Genomic DNA, 14840 nt, shown 5'->3' on the forward strand with positions numbered 1-14840 from the left:
TCTTTAGCCCTTCTCACCTGCCTATCTGTCATTGTAGGATTGATTTAACTTCTTAAAGTCTGCATGATAGAGGGATGTCTAGTTTTCACTATCATTAGCAAAGAGACCTCCTCAACCTCCCCTGACAGCTCTCTCCTCTATTTAACTTTGTTTATGGTTGAAGTATGTTACTTACTTAAATTTAACAATCTGCATCATGGGAAATGTGTAAATCCCATTAATATCTTGCTCTGTCCCTTGCTCACTAGTAAGAATAATTATTCCTTGTATTCTTGACAACAACTCTATGTCAGTCTGTAGAGAGTTATCGAGTCTCCATCTTCTCCATACTGAACACGACCCATGTTTTTATATTTCAGCAGAAGTATTTTCAGCAAGATCTTCTATTTCTGAAATGTCTGCACTTCTGTCCACTTCATAAAAAATGAAGTGCTACTCAAATATCTATGGGGAACTCAAACAGACTTCAATGGGTATTGAAGTCCCAAATGAGGCCTAGTGAATGGTGAGTAGAAAGGAGCGATTGCCTCACTCTGGAGACTCCTATTAATACAGTGTGATACAGCACTGAGCTCTTTGCTACAAATCTTCATTTGTTTACTCACACAATTTATCTTTTATAACTCTCATGCCATCCTTCTCTGTGGTCCTAGTGCCTAGCCAGTATGTGCATTTGATTATTCCTTATTTACTGGGAAATGGGGATAAGTGATGTTATACTTCTCAGACCCCTGGATCTTAATTTTGTTAGATTTTAGAGGAGAAACCGCATAAACTGCAGAGAAGCTGTGACATTACAGCCATGAAATAAGACTTTTTTTTAAAGTATGAAGAAAAGCATTGGACTATGACATTTTAATCAATATGATTTACAGTATGGAAATGATCAACTATCAACTGTATGGTGGACTATGTTACTTCCAATGACATCAACCCAGCACCCCAGGAATGAGCTGTCCATAATTAGCTTAAAATAACTGTAAATTATAACAAATAATTTGTTCATTAAAAAACAACATGGAGAAGAGCAAAGCTGGCATTTTTTGTATGACTTTAATAAAACCAGTTTTCTTATTAAAATCTTACAATGTTCTTCTAGGGGCATATAAACACATTTTAGGGTTCTGATGACATCACAAACCACTTGAGCTTCACTTTCATGGTTAAGATGATGTCCTGATATGCAATGCAACTTTATAATCATAGAAGATTAGGGATGGAAGGGACCTCAGGAGGTCATCTAGTCCACCCCTCTGCTCAAAGCAGGACCAACCCCAACTAAATCATCCCATCCAGGGCTTTGTCAAGTTGGGCTTAAAAACCTCTATTCCACCACCTCCCGAGATAACCCATTCCAGTACTTCACCACCCTCCTAGCGAAAAGGTTTTTCCTAATATCCAACCTACACCTCCTCCCACTGCAAGTTGAGACCACTGCTCCTAGTTCTGTCATCTACTACCACTGAGAACAACCTAGCTCCATCCTCCCTGGAACCCCCTTGAGGTAATTGAAGGCCGCTATCAAATCCCCCCTAACTCTTTTCTTCTGCAGACTAAACAAGCCCAGTTCCCTCAGACTCTCCTCAGAAGTCATAATTCAGTTGTCTGTGTAGTATCTTCCATTTGTATACTCACACACATTCCACATACATTGGTGAGTAACACTTAGGTACATATCTATCTATATTGTGGCAAAGCATCCCCTCAGTCTTGCCAGGTGTCGACCATCTCCTCTGGCGGAACAGGCTGGGGTAGATCTACTCTACTGTGGATGAGTCCTTGGCTTCTCCCCTCAGTGCCTCTCCATTGGCGTGTGTGGGGAGGGCCTTGGCTTGGGCCTGTGGAATGCCCTTCCATCCCACCAGAAGGGAGGTGAGTCAGTCAATCTATATCGCCCAGACCCCGGGGAGTACCATTCTGTGGCTCCTCCGCTACAGCTGTAGACCGGGCCGTGTCGCTCTGGGGTCAAAGCAGTATCAGCCTTTTCCTCCTAAGCTGGTGTCTGGGTTTTTCTTCTGCTGCTCCCCTTCTGGGGAGGGGCACTATCTCCTATTACAGGGAAGTCTCTCCTTCTTTCCTTTCTCTCTCCCCCCACAGCAGAGGTGGGATTTTAATAGGCCTGAAGTAGCCTTTGATTGGGTTCAGGTATTTCTAATTAACCTGCAGTAACCTCTCCCCGGCCTGCAGGGAAAAGGGCTTTTAGCATCCTAGGGCTGACATACCATTGCCTTCAAGTACCCTTTTATAGCCCTCTGGCCTGACTTTATCACAATATATAATATAGATATATTTAGTACCTATATACATACATACATACAACAGCTCATTTGTTTATTCTTTGTACATACAAGAGATCCATTTACAATTAGACATTTTATTATATTTTTCTCATTTTGGCAATTTTGTTCCTTGATCTTTGGTAGATTGGGTAATTAAAGACAGACATAGGACACAGGAGAAAACACGATCTTCCTGTATTTTATTGACACAACACAAACACTGAATGAAATTTAAGTGTTATAGGCAATCCCACTAAAATTAACTGAAGATTTAATGTGTGAATAATAACCTCTGCTTTATTAACAGGCCTCAGTCATTTACGCTTACTGATGAATATGCTTTTTACCACTGATCTGTAGCACCACACTGCCACTAGACAGTATATCACAAAGTGTCTGCTATCAGATACTGCATTTTGGTGAAAATGATAGGATTATTATGATATCCATTCATTATTTACTGTAAATTCTTAAGTCACAACTGTGACATTCACACACAGAAAATTAGATTAACAGGAGTTTTGGGTTGGTTCAAACAAACCTTGACTTAAGCCATCCAGGCAAGACACTTGCTCTACATCTAGGTTCTCCACTGGATCTCCTCTGGAGACTTCTCCAAAAGATGTTTGCCTTTCAAAAATGTTGTTGTTATTGTTAACCTGGCTCCCATTTTGCTTCAACAGTCTGTAAACTTCAGCTTCCAAGTCTCTAATCTAAGAGAAATACATCCAAATTATTAGCCAAAATGAACACTAGAATTTTTTTCTAGACTATCAGACAGCATTACCTTATTCTTCAGACATTTGAGTGAACATTACTCACGCGAGCTTGTAAGCCTTGAACCTCTGCAAGGTGTGCTTTCTCCAATTCTTCTATTTTTTTCCGCTCAGCTTCCTGGCGTTTGATGAAGTCAAGTTCTCTTAAGAGGAAAAAAATACAATTGCTGGTATCAAAGCAATCACAGATTCAAACAGGAAATTAAATTTACTAGCATAATACACAAAATACACATTTGTCTAAAAAGTAAGCCTTAGTTAACAGGAGATTTGGTACTAATCTGATCATGATAAACCTGTAGCTGCAAGTAGGAAAAAACAATTAGCAGTTACTACCAATCCAAATGAATAAATTGTAATCATATTGTGGATCCACAAATTAAGGTAATAATCCCATTTATTCAGACTATCAGCAACAACTGTGCTGAAACTGTGATAAACTAAATTAACCTTTCTATAATTTGGATTTATAATGCATCATTAGTTCAGGTTATGTTGAGATTTGCAGTTACAGTTGGGATGGAATTGCTCTGTTATATACGAAAATGACTGTATCTTGTCATTTAATTTACACCTCTAACTTTTATGGTGCAAAACTAATTACTCAAAAATTGTAAGTAAATCTGTGAGGTAATTTAGGATTTTGAGGCAGTTAAAATTATAGGCCAGATCCTCCACTGCTGTAGGTCTGGGTAGCACCAGTGAACCAGGTTCACACCAGGTCATGGTCTGGCCCAACTTCTTTTGTCTTGAAAACCTGAGGCCATTAATGATCCAATGGCACCATTCACAAGAGATGCCAGTTAGTTCTGGTAGACTGGCAAAATTCCAGCTTGGCTAATGACATTTTGTCTACCTAAAATCCCGTTGCAGTTTCAGTGGGTTAAAGTATTCACTTCCTCTGTGAGATGCTCTCTGTTGTTGCTTTATACTGTTAGACAGCTGAGTTTCATTCTAGAAATGGCTGATTTAAGTAGTAGATGAAACAATCCTAGTGTAAAATTTATAAAATTATTTGGAGAATGGAAGGTGTGGTATAAATGTAAGATGTCAGGAATGGGGCGGTGAGGAGAAACTGCTCAGATATGCTCTAGTGAGTTCAGCTCAATTCAAAAACATTTTCAGCAGCCAGGAAGAAGAAGAAAACCACAGTGTGACAATATCTCAGCATGATTTGTTTCTTGATGTTGCATCAATAGAAAACAATGCTTAGTCAAACTGATTCAACATCATCATAACAAACTGCTGCAAACATGGCTCTCCAACACTCCAAGGAGGAATACCGCAAATTCATTCACTGTGCATTTTTTTAAAGTGACTAACAATGTTGACATTTTTCAGTAATAAAAAGCCCAGTAGTTTTGATGGTAGCGGTGATGCTGTCTGGAATATAATTATTAATGTATAATATTACTGATGTCAATATTGCAAAATTACAATGAATCTTACAAAATATCCTTTGTCAGGTACCATTGGAAAGGTTATAAAACACTAAGACTGATAAGCATGTTTATATGTATGTATCAATTTTGTATTATAAGGTCTAAATATGTTTGGTATGTTTGTATTTCAGCTTGTTCTGTGTTTCTGGGTGACACCCCAGACTGGATGGCAGCGGCATTAAGTCTGCTTAATTGTCCATCAAGGGAGCTCACAGGTACAATGAATCTAGTGAAAGAACCCAGAAGGGCTACACCTTATGAGTCACCAGGCCATGTAAGAACATGCCTAGGGACAGGGAATTCTGGCTTTTCCATGCTATGTGCTGTGTGGCTGTGTTTGGGTCAAGCCACATGACAAAGGGACATAAAAGGTAGCTGCACCATCCCCATCTTGTCTTCATTCCTGCTTCCTACCTCTGAATCAACTAATCTACAACTGAAGCTGTGAAACAAAGGACTGAGACCAATCCAGGTACTGAATGTACACCAGAGGGACTGTACAAGCCTGCAAACTCCATAATTCTGCTGAGAATCTGATACATATGAACTTTAAAGCTATTTGTATGTATCTAATTGCTTTGACCATTTAACATTTCTCTTCTCATTTGTTTCTTTCCCTTTATAATAAACCTTTAGTTTAGTTACTAAAGGATTGGCTGGCAGCCTGGTATTTTGGGTAAGATCCAAACTTATATTGGTCTGGTAATGTGGCTGACCCTTTGGGGATCAGGAGAACAGTTTTGGTAAAGGGAATAGAGTTTTAATAACTTAGCTCTTTACTGGGCCTATTTACTAACTGGGAACCAGAGACTGAAATGAAATAAAGGGGGTAGTGTAACTTCTTGTTTTTAGCTTCTTGATAACCAGTTTGGGGGATCAGAAGCACTGTTTGTGACTGGTTGGTGAATCTAACTGCAGTGTTAATCACCAGTTTGGGAGAATCTGCTCTTCTTTTGCAGCCTGCCCTGCCCTTCAAATTTTCAGGTAGGCTACCCGAGGCACAGACATGTCACAGTAGCAAAGTGAAAAATGTTGTTTACTTACAGGGCTTTAACACTGGGGTTCATATTTTAAAAGAGATGTAGTTATATGAGATAAACACTCCCTATCTGGCCACTAATTTAATCTCTGGCCTGTAGCAGCTGCTTACTTTTGCTGAAAGTCCTTGATCAATTTCTTTGCTTTGTTATATTTCTTCTCCAGAGCCTGATACTGGCTTTGAGTCTCTTTGAGGTGTTCATTCACAGTGTGACACAGGGTTTGGGCCTCAATCCAGTAGCTCTCTAATTTCATCATCCTTTCCTTATTCTCCTCAATGTTCTGTTGGAGCTGGGTCTTCTCCAGTTCCCATCTCACTTTCTCATTCTCCGCAGCCTGTAGCTGGACACAGCAAAAACCGTGGCATAAGAGTAAAAAGCTGCATTAAAATTCAGTAATTCAAGATGCTTTGAAGTATTGAGAGGTGTGAATAGCTGTGTATTAATGATTGCAAAGGTTGTGCATTACGAATGCAAACAGCATTCCTGTACAATGAGAACATTCTAATACACGTTAGACAAGGAAGAAAAAATAAACTTAAATTAATTTGAGCCTTTTGCTCCTGGCATCCATTGCAGTTTCTATGCTCCTGTGGAATGTTCTAGCATTTTTAAAATTCCAGCTTTTTAATGTTGGCGCATTCTGGTGGTGTGCCTGGGATGTAGTACAGCACTGGGAGTGTATTTTACCTCATGGATCTCAACCAGTATGTTAGTAAGCACTACGAACTAAGAAACTCAATATTTTTATTATTAGAATTACAAATTGTAATGTCTATATTTGATTTTACCAGAAAGCTAGTTAGAAAACAAGGGAGGAAAAGCTAATTGTATCTAATTTAGCTAATTGCATTCTTTTTGAAATTAGAAACTCTTTTGCGCTTCAAATTTATTGCACCAGTTTTCATGCTATGATAATTTCTTAGTCACAATCACTGTAATTTAGAAAGCTAAAAAACCCGATTGGGATCTTAATACACTGAATGAAATATCAGTAGAGCTAATATCAAATTTTAATTTGGAAGCTTTTTTAAATTAAACAGACATGTAAAGTTTTAAACCCAATATTTCAACTAATTTAAAACTGTTATAAGAATAGGAAAAATCTGGTTCTAGTTTACAAATCTTAATCTTGGTTTATTTTTTAAATGATCAAAGAGATAATACTGATAGAAAAAATGTCCATTATTTTTATAGGGTTCTGTGTGCAAAGTGCTGAGCACTCTGGCCATGATCCAGCCCAGCACTTAAGCACTTGATTAATTTTAAGCACCTGGGTGGTCCCACTGAGTGAAATCTTAGCCTCACTAAAGTGAATGGGAATTTCTCCATTAATCCAATGGAGTCAGGATTTTTTACCCAATCACTTCAGTAGTACTTAATTCCTTTTTCATGTGATTTGGTATCTATGGAAGAAAAGTGCTATTTAAAACTAGATATTATTTATTATTATTAAAGCTAATTGCAGACTTAAATGCCTGGCTGGATCAGGGCCAGACTGCTCAGCACCTTGCAGATTAAAGTCCATACAATTTACAAAAAGCAGATATTGTTTTATGCACAGCCTATTTATTTATCAACAGCAGTTAACTTATATTGGCAAAGCTGTGCTGATATAATAAGTGAGGCACACACAAACAGAATAACTGAATTTACTGTTTGACTGGCAGTTTAACCAAAAATAGCCCTGTTATTTTGGTTCTATTCTAAAGGCCAGGGAAAAATGTCTGACATAAAGAAAAAGACAATGATCCCTATCTTGCAACTTTGCTATCTGCAGAAGTGAATGCCTACATCCATGAGGCATTCCAGGGAAGTCAATGGGGCTGTGCATGAGCGCAAAAGTGTACCCATGTGGATGCAACTGCCTAACAAGAGCCTAAACAGGAAGGAGGGGAAGAGATTTCTGGCTTTCTGAAATGAAGGAGAACAATGGGAGTGCACATAAAATAAAATCACAATTTCCTTTTAACGGTAATCTTAGCAGATCTATTTGATAAACACTGAGCAAATTATATGCTGGGCGTGGATGTTTGTGAGAAAAAAAATCAACTGAATCACTTTTCAATTTTAAAAATTACTCTTTTGTCTTTTTTTATAATAAAATATTATAAAAGCTATTTACTCGACAACTGAATCATTATCAAAAACTGAACTCCTAAAGGTTACACTAGTATAAAATAAGGCAAACATCTGAAAAGTACATTTTCTTTTTTATTAATAGAATAAATTAAATCTAATTTCTAAGATCCAACTGTGAGATAATTTTCTCCGTTAAATTGATCAGCTTTAGCCTTTTATAAGACAGGTTTTATACTGTATGCAGTAGTTTCTTCTGTATGTAAAAGCAAATATTATATTAAATCCTTTCAAATAAATCAATAGTTAAATGAAAGGGAAATGCCAAAAGTCATAGGGGGAAGAAAAAAAATAGTTAGTCTTTAGATCTCTACTGATCAAAAAGCTATTAAGAAGGCTACAACTATTCAATCAAAATATAATTTACAGAATTGTTAAAGAAAATGCATTAGTACAGTATAAAGCTAAAAATCTGTCTTTTAGTCATTGTTATCCTTTAAAATGCATATTTCATGGAAACTAGATATTTTAGCAATTTCTCTTAATATACAGGTATATTTACTAACACCTTTACTGGAATATTTACACCTAAACAAACTTAATCTGAGTTTCATTTTAATCAGTCTTTCTTAATAAGAACTTTGATTTACATACAGATATGTATCTTTTCCATCAGATAAAGAGAAAAAAATAAGCATGAAATATCTATATATTGATACTTACCTTTGTCTTCAGCTTTTGAATCTCAGCCTCTGTAACTGCATGTTTGATTTGCAACTAAAATTGAAAGCATAAAATAAACAAGTGAACTAAGAGATTGAGTGCTCCAATATTTTTAAAGCCTGTGCTGCCAGTTGAATACCTTATTACACAGCAGAAGGCCTAGAGAAGTGCTGCAGTGCAGTACATTGTAAATTAAAATGTCTAGCTCGCAAAATGACTCAGTCTGTGTAACCTAATTAAAGATAGGATTCTGCCTAACCACTCATAATTTCAGATTAGGACACCCAATCTGTTTGGCAAAAACAATCATCTTGTGCTTAAAAAAAAAAAGAGAGAGAGAGAGAGAGAGGGAGATGAAGACAGCTTTTATCTTGCTTAGTTTTGCTCTCCTCTGATTTGAATGTGAAAATGTCCCAGCGCACGCTGGAGTTCTTAGAAAGTCCCATTGATTGGATTAAGCAGGCATGTCACAAAAAGCAAATACAGAAACAAATGATTTAATAGCTCCAAATGATAGAGAAGATTGCAGGGAGGACTCCATACACTCGGGTACTGAGTACAACAGGAAACGGAAAAGTAGTGGTCTTCTCATAGGGCTTGTCTCCACTGCAACAGTTAGCTACAGTTATTTCACTTGAGCTAAACTAATTTGGGTGAGGGCAGCCACACTGCAATATTACACTAGAGCTACACAGAGTGATTAGCATCTGATGAGCAGTGCTAATTTGAGCTATAGCCTGCTGCTGAGTTTTCACTGTATTACCAGCTTCAGCATCAGTAGCACTCAAGCTTCAACCTATATCTGACAGACCATCTAGCTTTAGTTTAAAGCGCCACTTAACTCAAACTAGAGATTTCTGCATGCGGACTGCAGACGGGTTAGGTTCAAAACTGGAGTTACAATTCAAGATAACAGTGCAATGAAGACAAGCTCTCAGTCTATAGTTTATGCACACTGCAGTTTCACTGGACCATCTGTGATTGTGGGATTCCTGTGGGGTAAGGATTGTTATTATATATATATATATATATATATATATATATATATATATATATATATATTTAAAAGAATGCTTATATTTACTCGAATGTGACTTTACCCTGAAGTATCTACACCTTTATTACAGGTTATGAAGGCTGAATGGTAGTGACACAATAGTTAAGATTGGGATATGATTAGTACTTAAAGCAGCCAGATTTTTTCTTTTGTATGAAAAACAGAATGTATCTTCTCCAAATGTGCAATGCATAATCTCTGCATAATGCTTAAATAGCATTATGACTGGACTAGCAGTCACAGCTGCTTCTTAACACTGGCACCAGTCCCCATGCAGTGTTTTATCAGTGAGCTTCACTGCAACAGTGTCTCCACAGAACTTAAGTGGGCCTTCCATCCTTCAAGCACTAGATGTGGCAACATGGGAACTATGACAGGAAAGGAGGAATTTCTGGACTCTTCCTTTTCTGGCCAGATGGGAATGGAGGATTTGTAAGGAAGATGCTATATTCAGTATCTGCAAGAAGGATCCATGTGTCAGACTTCTGAACTGCTCCACATCTGAGTCCCTGCACTGCCAGGCCTGGATGAGACTGGTGATCGTGAGTGACAAGAAAAACAATTTCTCCTGAGGATGGAGGAAGAACAGGGAAAATTAGAAGAGAGACACCTCAGAAACTTTTACTTAGATCAGCTATCTCATTGCCTTGGGATAAGGTGAGATGAAGGGGAACATGTCTGTAATAGACTATGTCCTTTCCAGAGGTGATGATGCAAGGGAAAGTTCATGATTCAATGCCTTGGGTCATCTGCTTGCAGCCCCTCTCCATCCCTCCTATAAAAGCTCACAAGCAAGCAAACTATATTTAGACTATTATTAAACAGTCTTATATCAAACAAACAAACCCCAAACTGTTGCATAAATTACAATCTGCTCAGGTACAGATGGTTTTATCTGTTATTTTTATGCTTTCTCTTATTAAGTATAAAAAATGAATACTGATCACTCAGTCAGATAATTGAATCAGCACATGATACAGCAGATCCCACTGAGGTAGAAACAGAAGCAGAGAGAGACTTTTCTTACAAACACATCAATGTGTAGACTGGACATTTGGAATGTTTTTGTTTGGACAAAAGAAATTATGTTTTGCAATATAGAGAGCAAATATATGTTTTTCTTTGACTGAAGGCAGAGACAGAATGGACATTTTTGTACAATTCTGTTTTAGCATTAAATAAGGAGCTAGCTAAATGGTTTGGCAAGCAAATCTGGATTTTAGATTTCATATTATATGCATGTTCCTTGGGTGAATGGGATGTGCATGTTTCTTTCTATGTTTTATACAGTACTATGTACATTTTTGGTACGCAAACATTATTTCAGATTTTTATATATAGCACTGTAAGTTTGTCTAATGCAATACAGAACCATTGTTAACAATAATACTTTACTTTATATAGCATATTTCATCCTCAAAAATGCTTTACAAACATTAACTAATTTATTCTCACAACAACGTAAATAGTACTGTCAACATTTTATCAAAAGAAAACAAGGTTTAAAGTGACTTGTCTAAAACCACAGAGAGTCTCTGTGTGTATGTCAAGTGTTACATTTTTGTATTGCAATGGGAAAGAAACGCAAAAAAGTCTCTCTCCAAGTTCATCCAATATTTCAAAAGGTGTTTGGTTATGCAACTATGTTTTATTTTTGCTTACAAATATGCACAGATTACATTTAAAAAAAATCAAGAAAATATATGTATGTATTCCAGTTTCCTTACTAAAGGAAATATGTGTAGCAAAAGTATAAGGTTTCTAAATAAGAGACATTTCAAAATTATTTGAGCATATTTTTCATTTGCACTGTTATGTCTGAAGATTATATCCAATCCACTGTTATTTAATACTGTCATATAGCTTCATGATAAGAATAAGAAAGAATAGCTACTCTCTAAATACAACCCCAACAAACACCAGAATGGGCTTGAACAGCGCCAGTAGCACCTCTAATGTTCAACGAATTCAGGGCAAATACCATAAACTAACTATGTCAACAAAACTTAGCTATATCTTGTTAAATGCAGTCAGTGAACAAACAATAAAGCTGTGTTCATATTCTGATTATAACCATGTGGGTTAGCAATCAAAGATTCAGCTCTAACATAAGCAGGACTTATGTGGTTACATTTCCTTATCAAGTTCTCTCAGAGCCACTTGGAATTACAGTTTTCCAGCTCCCTCCATTCTGATATCATCTACACTGGGGCTTTGAGTGCATTAAGTAAACCAGTTCCATAAACAGTTTAAAGCCAGTTTCGGCATAGTCTAACACAGTGTAACACAATCCACACTCGCTGATCTAACTGTTTAATAGAGTTAATGAGAACTATGTTCAAGCACAGATCTAAGGGTAATTGGATTAAAGGCCCACAGTTTGCCCACCGCTGCTTTGACTTTGTATAGCCTTTTACACAGCGAGAGCAAAATGGATGTAAACATTACCAGATCAGAATGGAAGTATTTTATAAGCACTATGCACTTATTTCGAACAGGTATACATGACTACATAGGATGCAAGGTAGTGGAGAATCAGACCATCAGTGTGGACAGAATTTAACACAGCAGCTCACCATTGTCAATAGTCTGGGATTTTAAAAACAGCCATCACGATGAGGAGAGTCAATGTCAAAAGGTGCTGAAAAGCTCCTTCCATAGAGTAACACTTATGAACAATAAGCATCTAAAGACTGAAAAAGAAACTAGCTGAGTAATGAATGACTCAGTGACTGGTTACCCTCTATGTCTGACTCTCAGTGCCAATCATATGTATTTATAGAAAATAAGAGAACAGTTTTGGGAGGCCAGGGGAGACTGCTTCTTTTAAATCTCCCCCTGGCCCCATAAGGGTTCTGCCGCTCACCTCCCCCATGAGGCTCCGGCTGCTTTCACCCCTTCCATCTTCACCCTATTTTAAAAAGATAATATTTATTGTCATGGTTCTTGGCCCAATCACTCCAGCCACATAGGGAGCACTAGATGCAACCATACATCTCACATCCCCACTGAAACCACACTTTGTGGAAGATGAGGCACAAACCATATCAAGAGTTCAGAACCTAAAGTACAGTGGCACTAGAGCTGATATATGTCTGTCATGCTTTGTGAATGATTCTCTGATGCAACTAACATTGCTGATCCAAGCCAGACTTAGTACAAGCAGCCACCATGCAAGCCTCCTTCCCACACAGCTCCTTCAAAGCACCTCAACCCCAACCTGCAACATGCCTGCTTCTCCAAAAAAGGAGCCTTTCTTAAACCAACTGCCAGACGTGTCGCACTGCAGTACACTCATGAGTGGTTTTGTGATGTGGGTAGAGGGAATTAAGAGAGTCAATCACATTCATTTTCACTGAAGTTTAGCCCCTTTGTCTGTCAATGAACTACAGGTTCAAACCTTAAGGTTTGCACTACAGGTCCAAACCTTTCTTTAGAAAGATAATTGATCAGCCCGTAATGAAACTCACAGCTTCTTCTCCTTGTTGGAAAATTGCAAATAAAATGCTGAGACATAAAAGGAATTTTTTTGTTGAAAATTAATCAAACTGTAAATTATTCTGAGTTCTAATAAGGTGCACTATTAACGATTCATGCTTTGTGAAGCCTTTGTCAACACAACAGTTATCTGGCAACAAATGTGAAAAACAACTGAGAAAATGGGTCTCACTTATTTCAAAAGCATGACCGCTTGAGCCATTTACAACTATTGATTATACAAATAAAATGGAAATCAATTCTGTTATTCAAAGGGAAATCCAAAGCATTGAAGAATGAGATTATAAGAACCAGTGCTGTCTCAGAAATCTCGCCCTGTTGTCCAGCTTACCTCTTTGAATTTGTGAGCAAGCTTGGTGGTGTCCAGTTCGGTTGGGGAAAACATGTCATCATTTTCAGGAAGATCAAACACTTCAATTGCTATGTCACCTCCTGGAAGGACAGGTCCCATATCTTCATCTTCTTCATCTGTAGCATATTCCCCTGTCTTAATATTACGGAATTAAAATATTTCAGTTATTTTCTTACTAGACATGGCTTATTTGCACTGTAATTAAAAAGCTAAATCTGTAACACCTGAAAACTTCCATGTGGCCACTGAGATTAGTAAGCGTGCACGTACAGGATTCTGCATGCAACAAAGGTTATAGTCTCTCAGATCTGGCACAAGCAATTCGGAGTCTCAGTGGTAAAAGTACAGCTCAATCATAACATTTTTGTGCATCAGGTTACAGGAAAACAAAAATATAGGACCGCAGCATTTTCAGAAAAAGGTCAGTCTGCCTTTATAAAGCTGTAGTTTAGTGGTTCTCAATCTTTTCAGAAGCAAGACCCTTCTTCCATTTAACCAAGGTCTATCTGGGCACCATTTACTTTTAGCAATTTGGAAAGGACAGGGCTGTGCTGACCTCTGGCACTTGTTTATAAACCCACTGGAGGTAGTGACCCTTAGGCTGAAAACCATTTCTCAACAATGGGAAATTCAATATCATGTTAACGAAAAAGAAAAAGGCATATAATTATTGCAAATCACTACTGGGAATCCTAAACTAATATGTAATTAGGACAACAACCCTTAAATTAGAATTAGAATTGACATCATGTAAGGGTTAATATCTGTGATGTGCTGTACCTGCAGTGGGGCTCTGCTATGCCAGATGGGGTTGGCTGGTCAGAAAGCTAATCTATTATGTCCTATGGTCCAGGGGGTGACAAAGAGAATGGTGTGGGAGAGGTTATGCTGACCCTAGGCCATCTGGGTTTCCCCGGCTCTGAAGGACTCTTCATGCAGCCAGTTAAAAAGGCATTGCAGCTGCTCTGCATTGCTAGCCTGAAGGACAGAATCTGGCCCTAAGAGTCAAGATTTTCGAGTTCAAGTCACCATTTCTGTCACTGACTCGTTATGTAAACTTGGAAAAGACATTTAACCTCTCACTGCACCTCAGCTTCCCCCTATGTAAAATGGGAATACTACTACTTAACTCACATAGGTGTTATGAGGTTTAATTAACATCTGTAAAGTGCTCTCAAATCCTCAGATGAAAGTGCACAGGATTATCATCATAAATCTAGTCCCATCAAGCTCGAAATTCTATAACTGCTAGTGCCTTTTTTTATTAAAACATATTTTAAAATATTGGGGGAGATTTTCAAAGGGTCAAATGGCATTTAAGTGCCTAACTCTTATTGCCTTTCAATGGGACTTAGGTACCTGCCTGCCATTTGTGCCTTTGCCAATCAACCTCATTATTTAAACAGTGCTAATAACATGCTAGGTGCTACATACACAAATAGGAACAATATAATTGGCAATAAATGTATAAAAAACATTACCACTTTTCACCTAAATAGCACATCTCATAGGAAAGTTTAAGATTCACAGAAAAAGAAACCTTTTTTTTTGTTTGTTTCAATTTAAGACTACTATAAAGAGTAAAAAAAAAATAAAT

The 14840-nt window shown here is 37.6% G+C and overlaps 1 protein-coding gene across 3 annotated transcripts in view; it reads right to left on the minus strand.

Moving 5' to 3' along the window:
* PPP1R9A (protein phosphatase 1 regulatory subunit 9A) overlaps positions 1-14840 on the minus strand; it is a 206017-nt gene that overhangs the window by 33690 nt on the left and 157487 nt on the right. For all 3 annotated transcript variants that reach the window (XM_067562172.1, XM_067562171.1, XM_067562170.1), the window contains exons 7-11: positions 13223-13378; positions 8337-8390; positions 5648-5877; positions 3102-3198; positions 2821-2992 (exon numbers count right to left, since the gene is read on the minus strand). In XM_067562172.1, coding sequence (XP_067418273.1) covers positions 2821-2992; positions 3102-3198; positions 5648-5877; positions 8337-8390; positions 13223-13378 — 709 coding nt within the window. The remainder of the gene's footprint in view (positions 1-2820; positions 2993-3101; positions 3199-5647; positions 5878-8336; positions 8391-13222; positions 13379-14840) is intronic.

This window comes from Emydura macquarii, unplaced genomic scaffold (assembly GCF_026122565.2).
Source record: "Emydura macquarii macquarii isolate MOO-44397 ecotype Brisbane River unplaced genomic scaffold, CSIRO-AGI_Emac_v2 contig_2422, whole genome shotgun sequence".
Lineage (NCBI taxonomy): Eukaryota > Metazoa > Chordata > Testudines > Chelidae > Emydura > Emydura macquarii.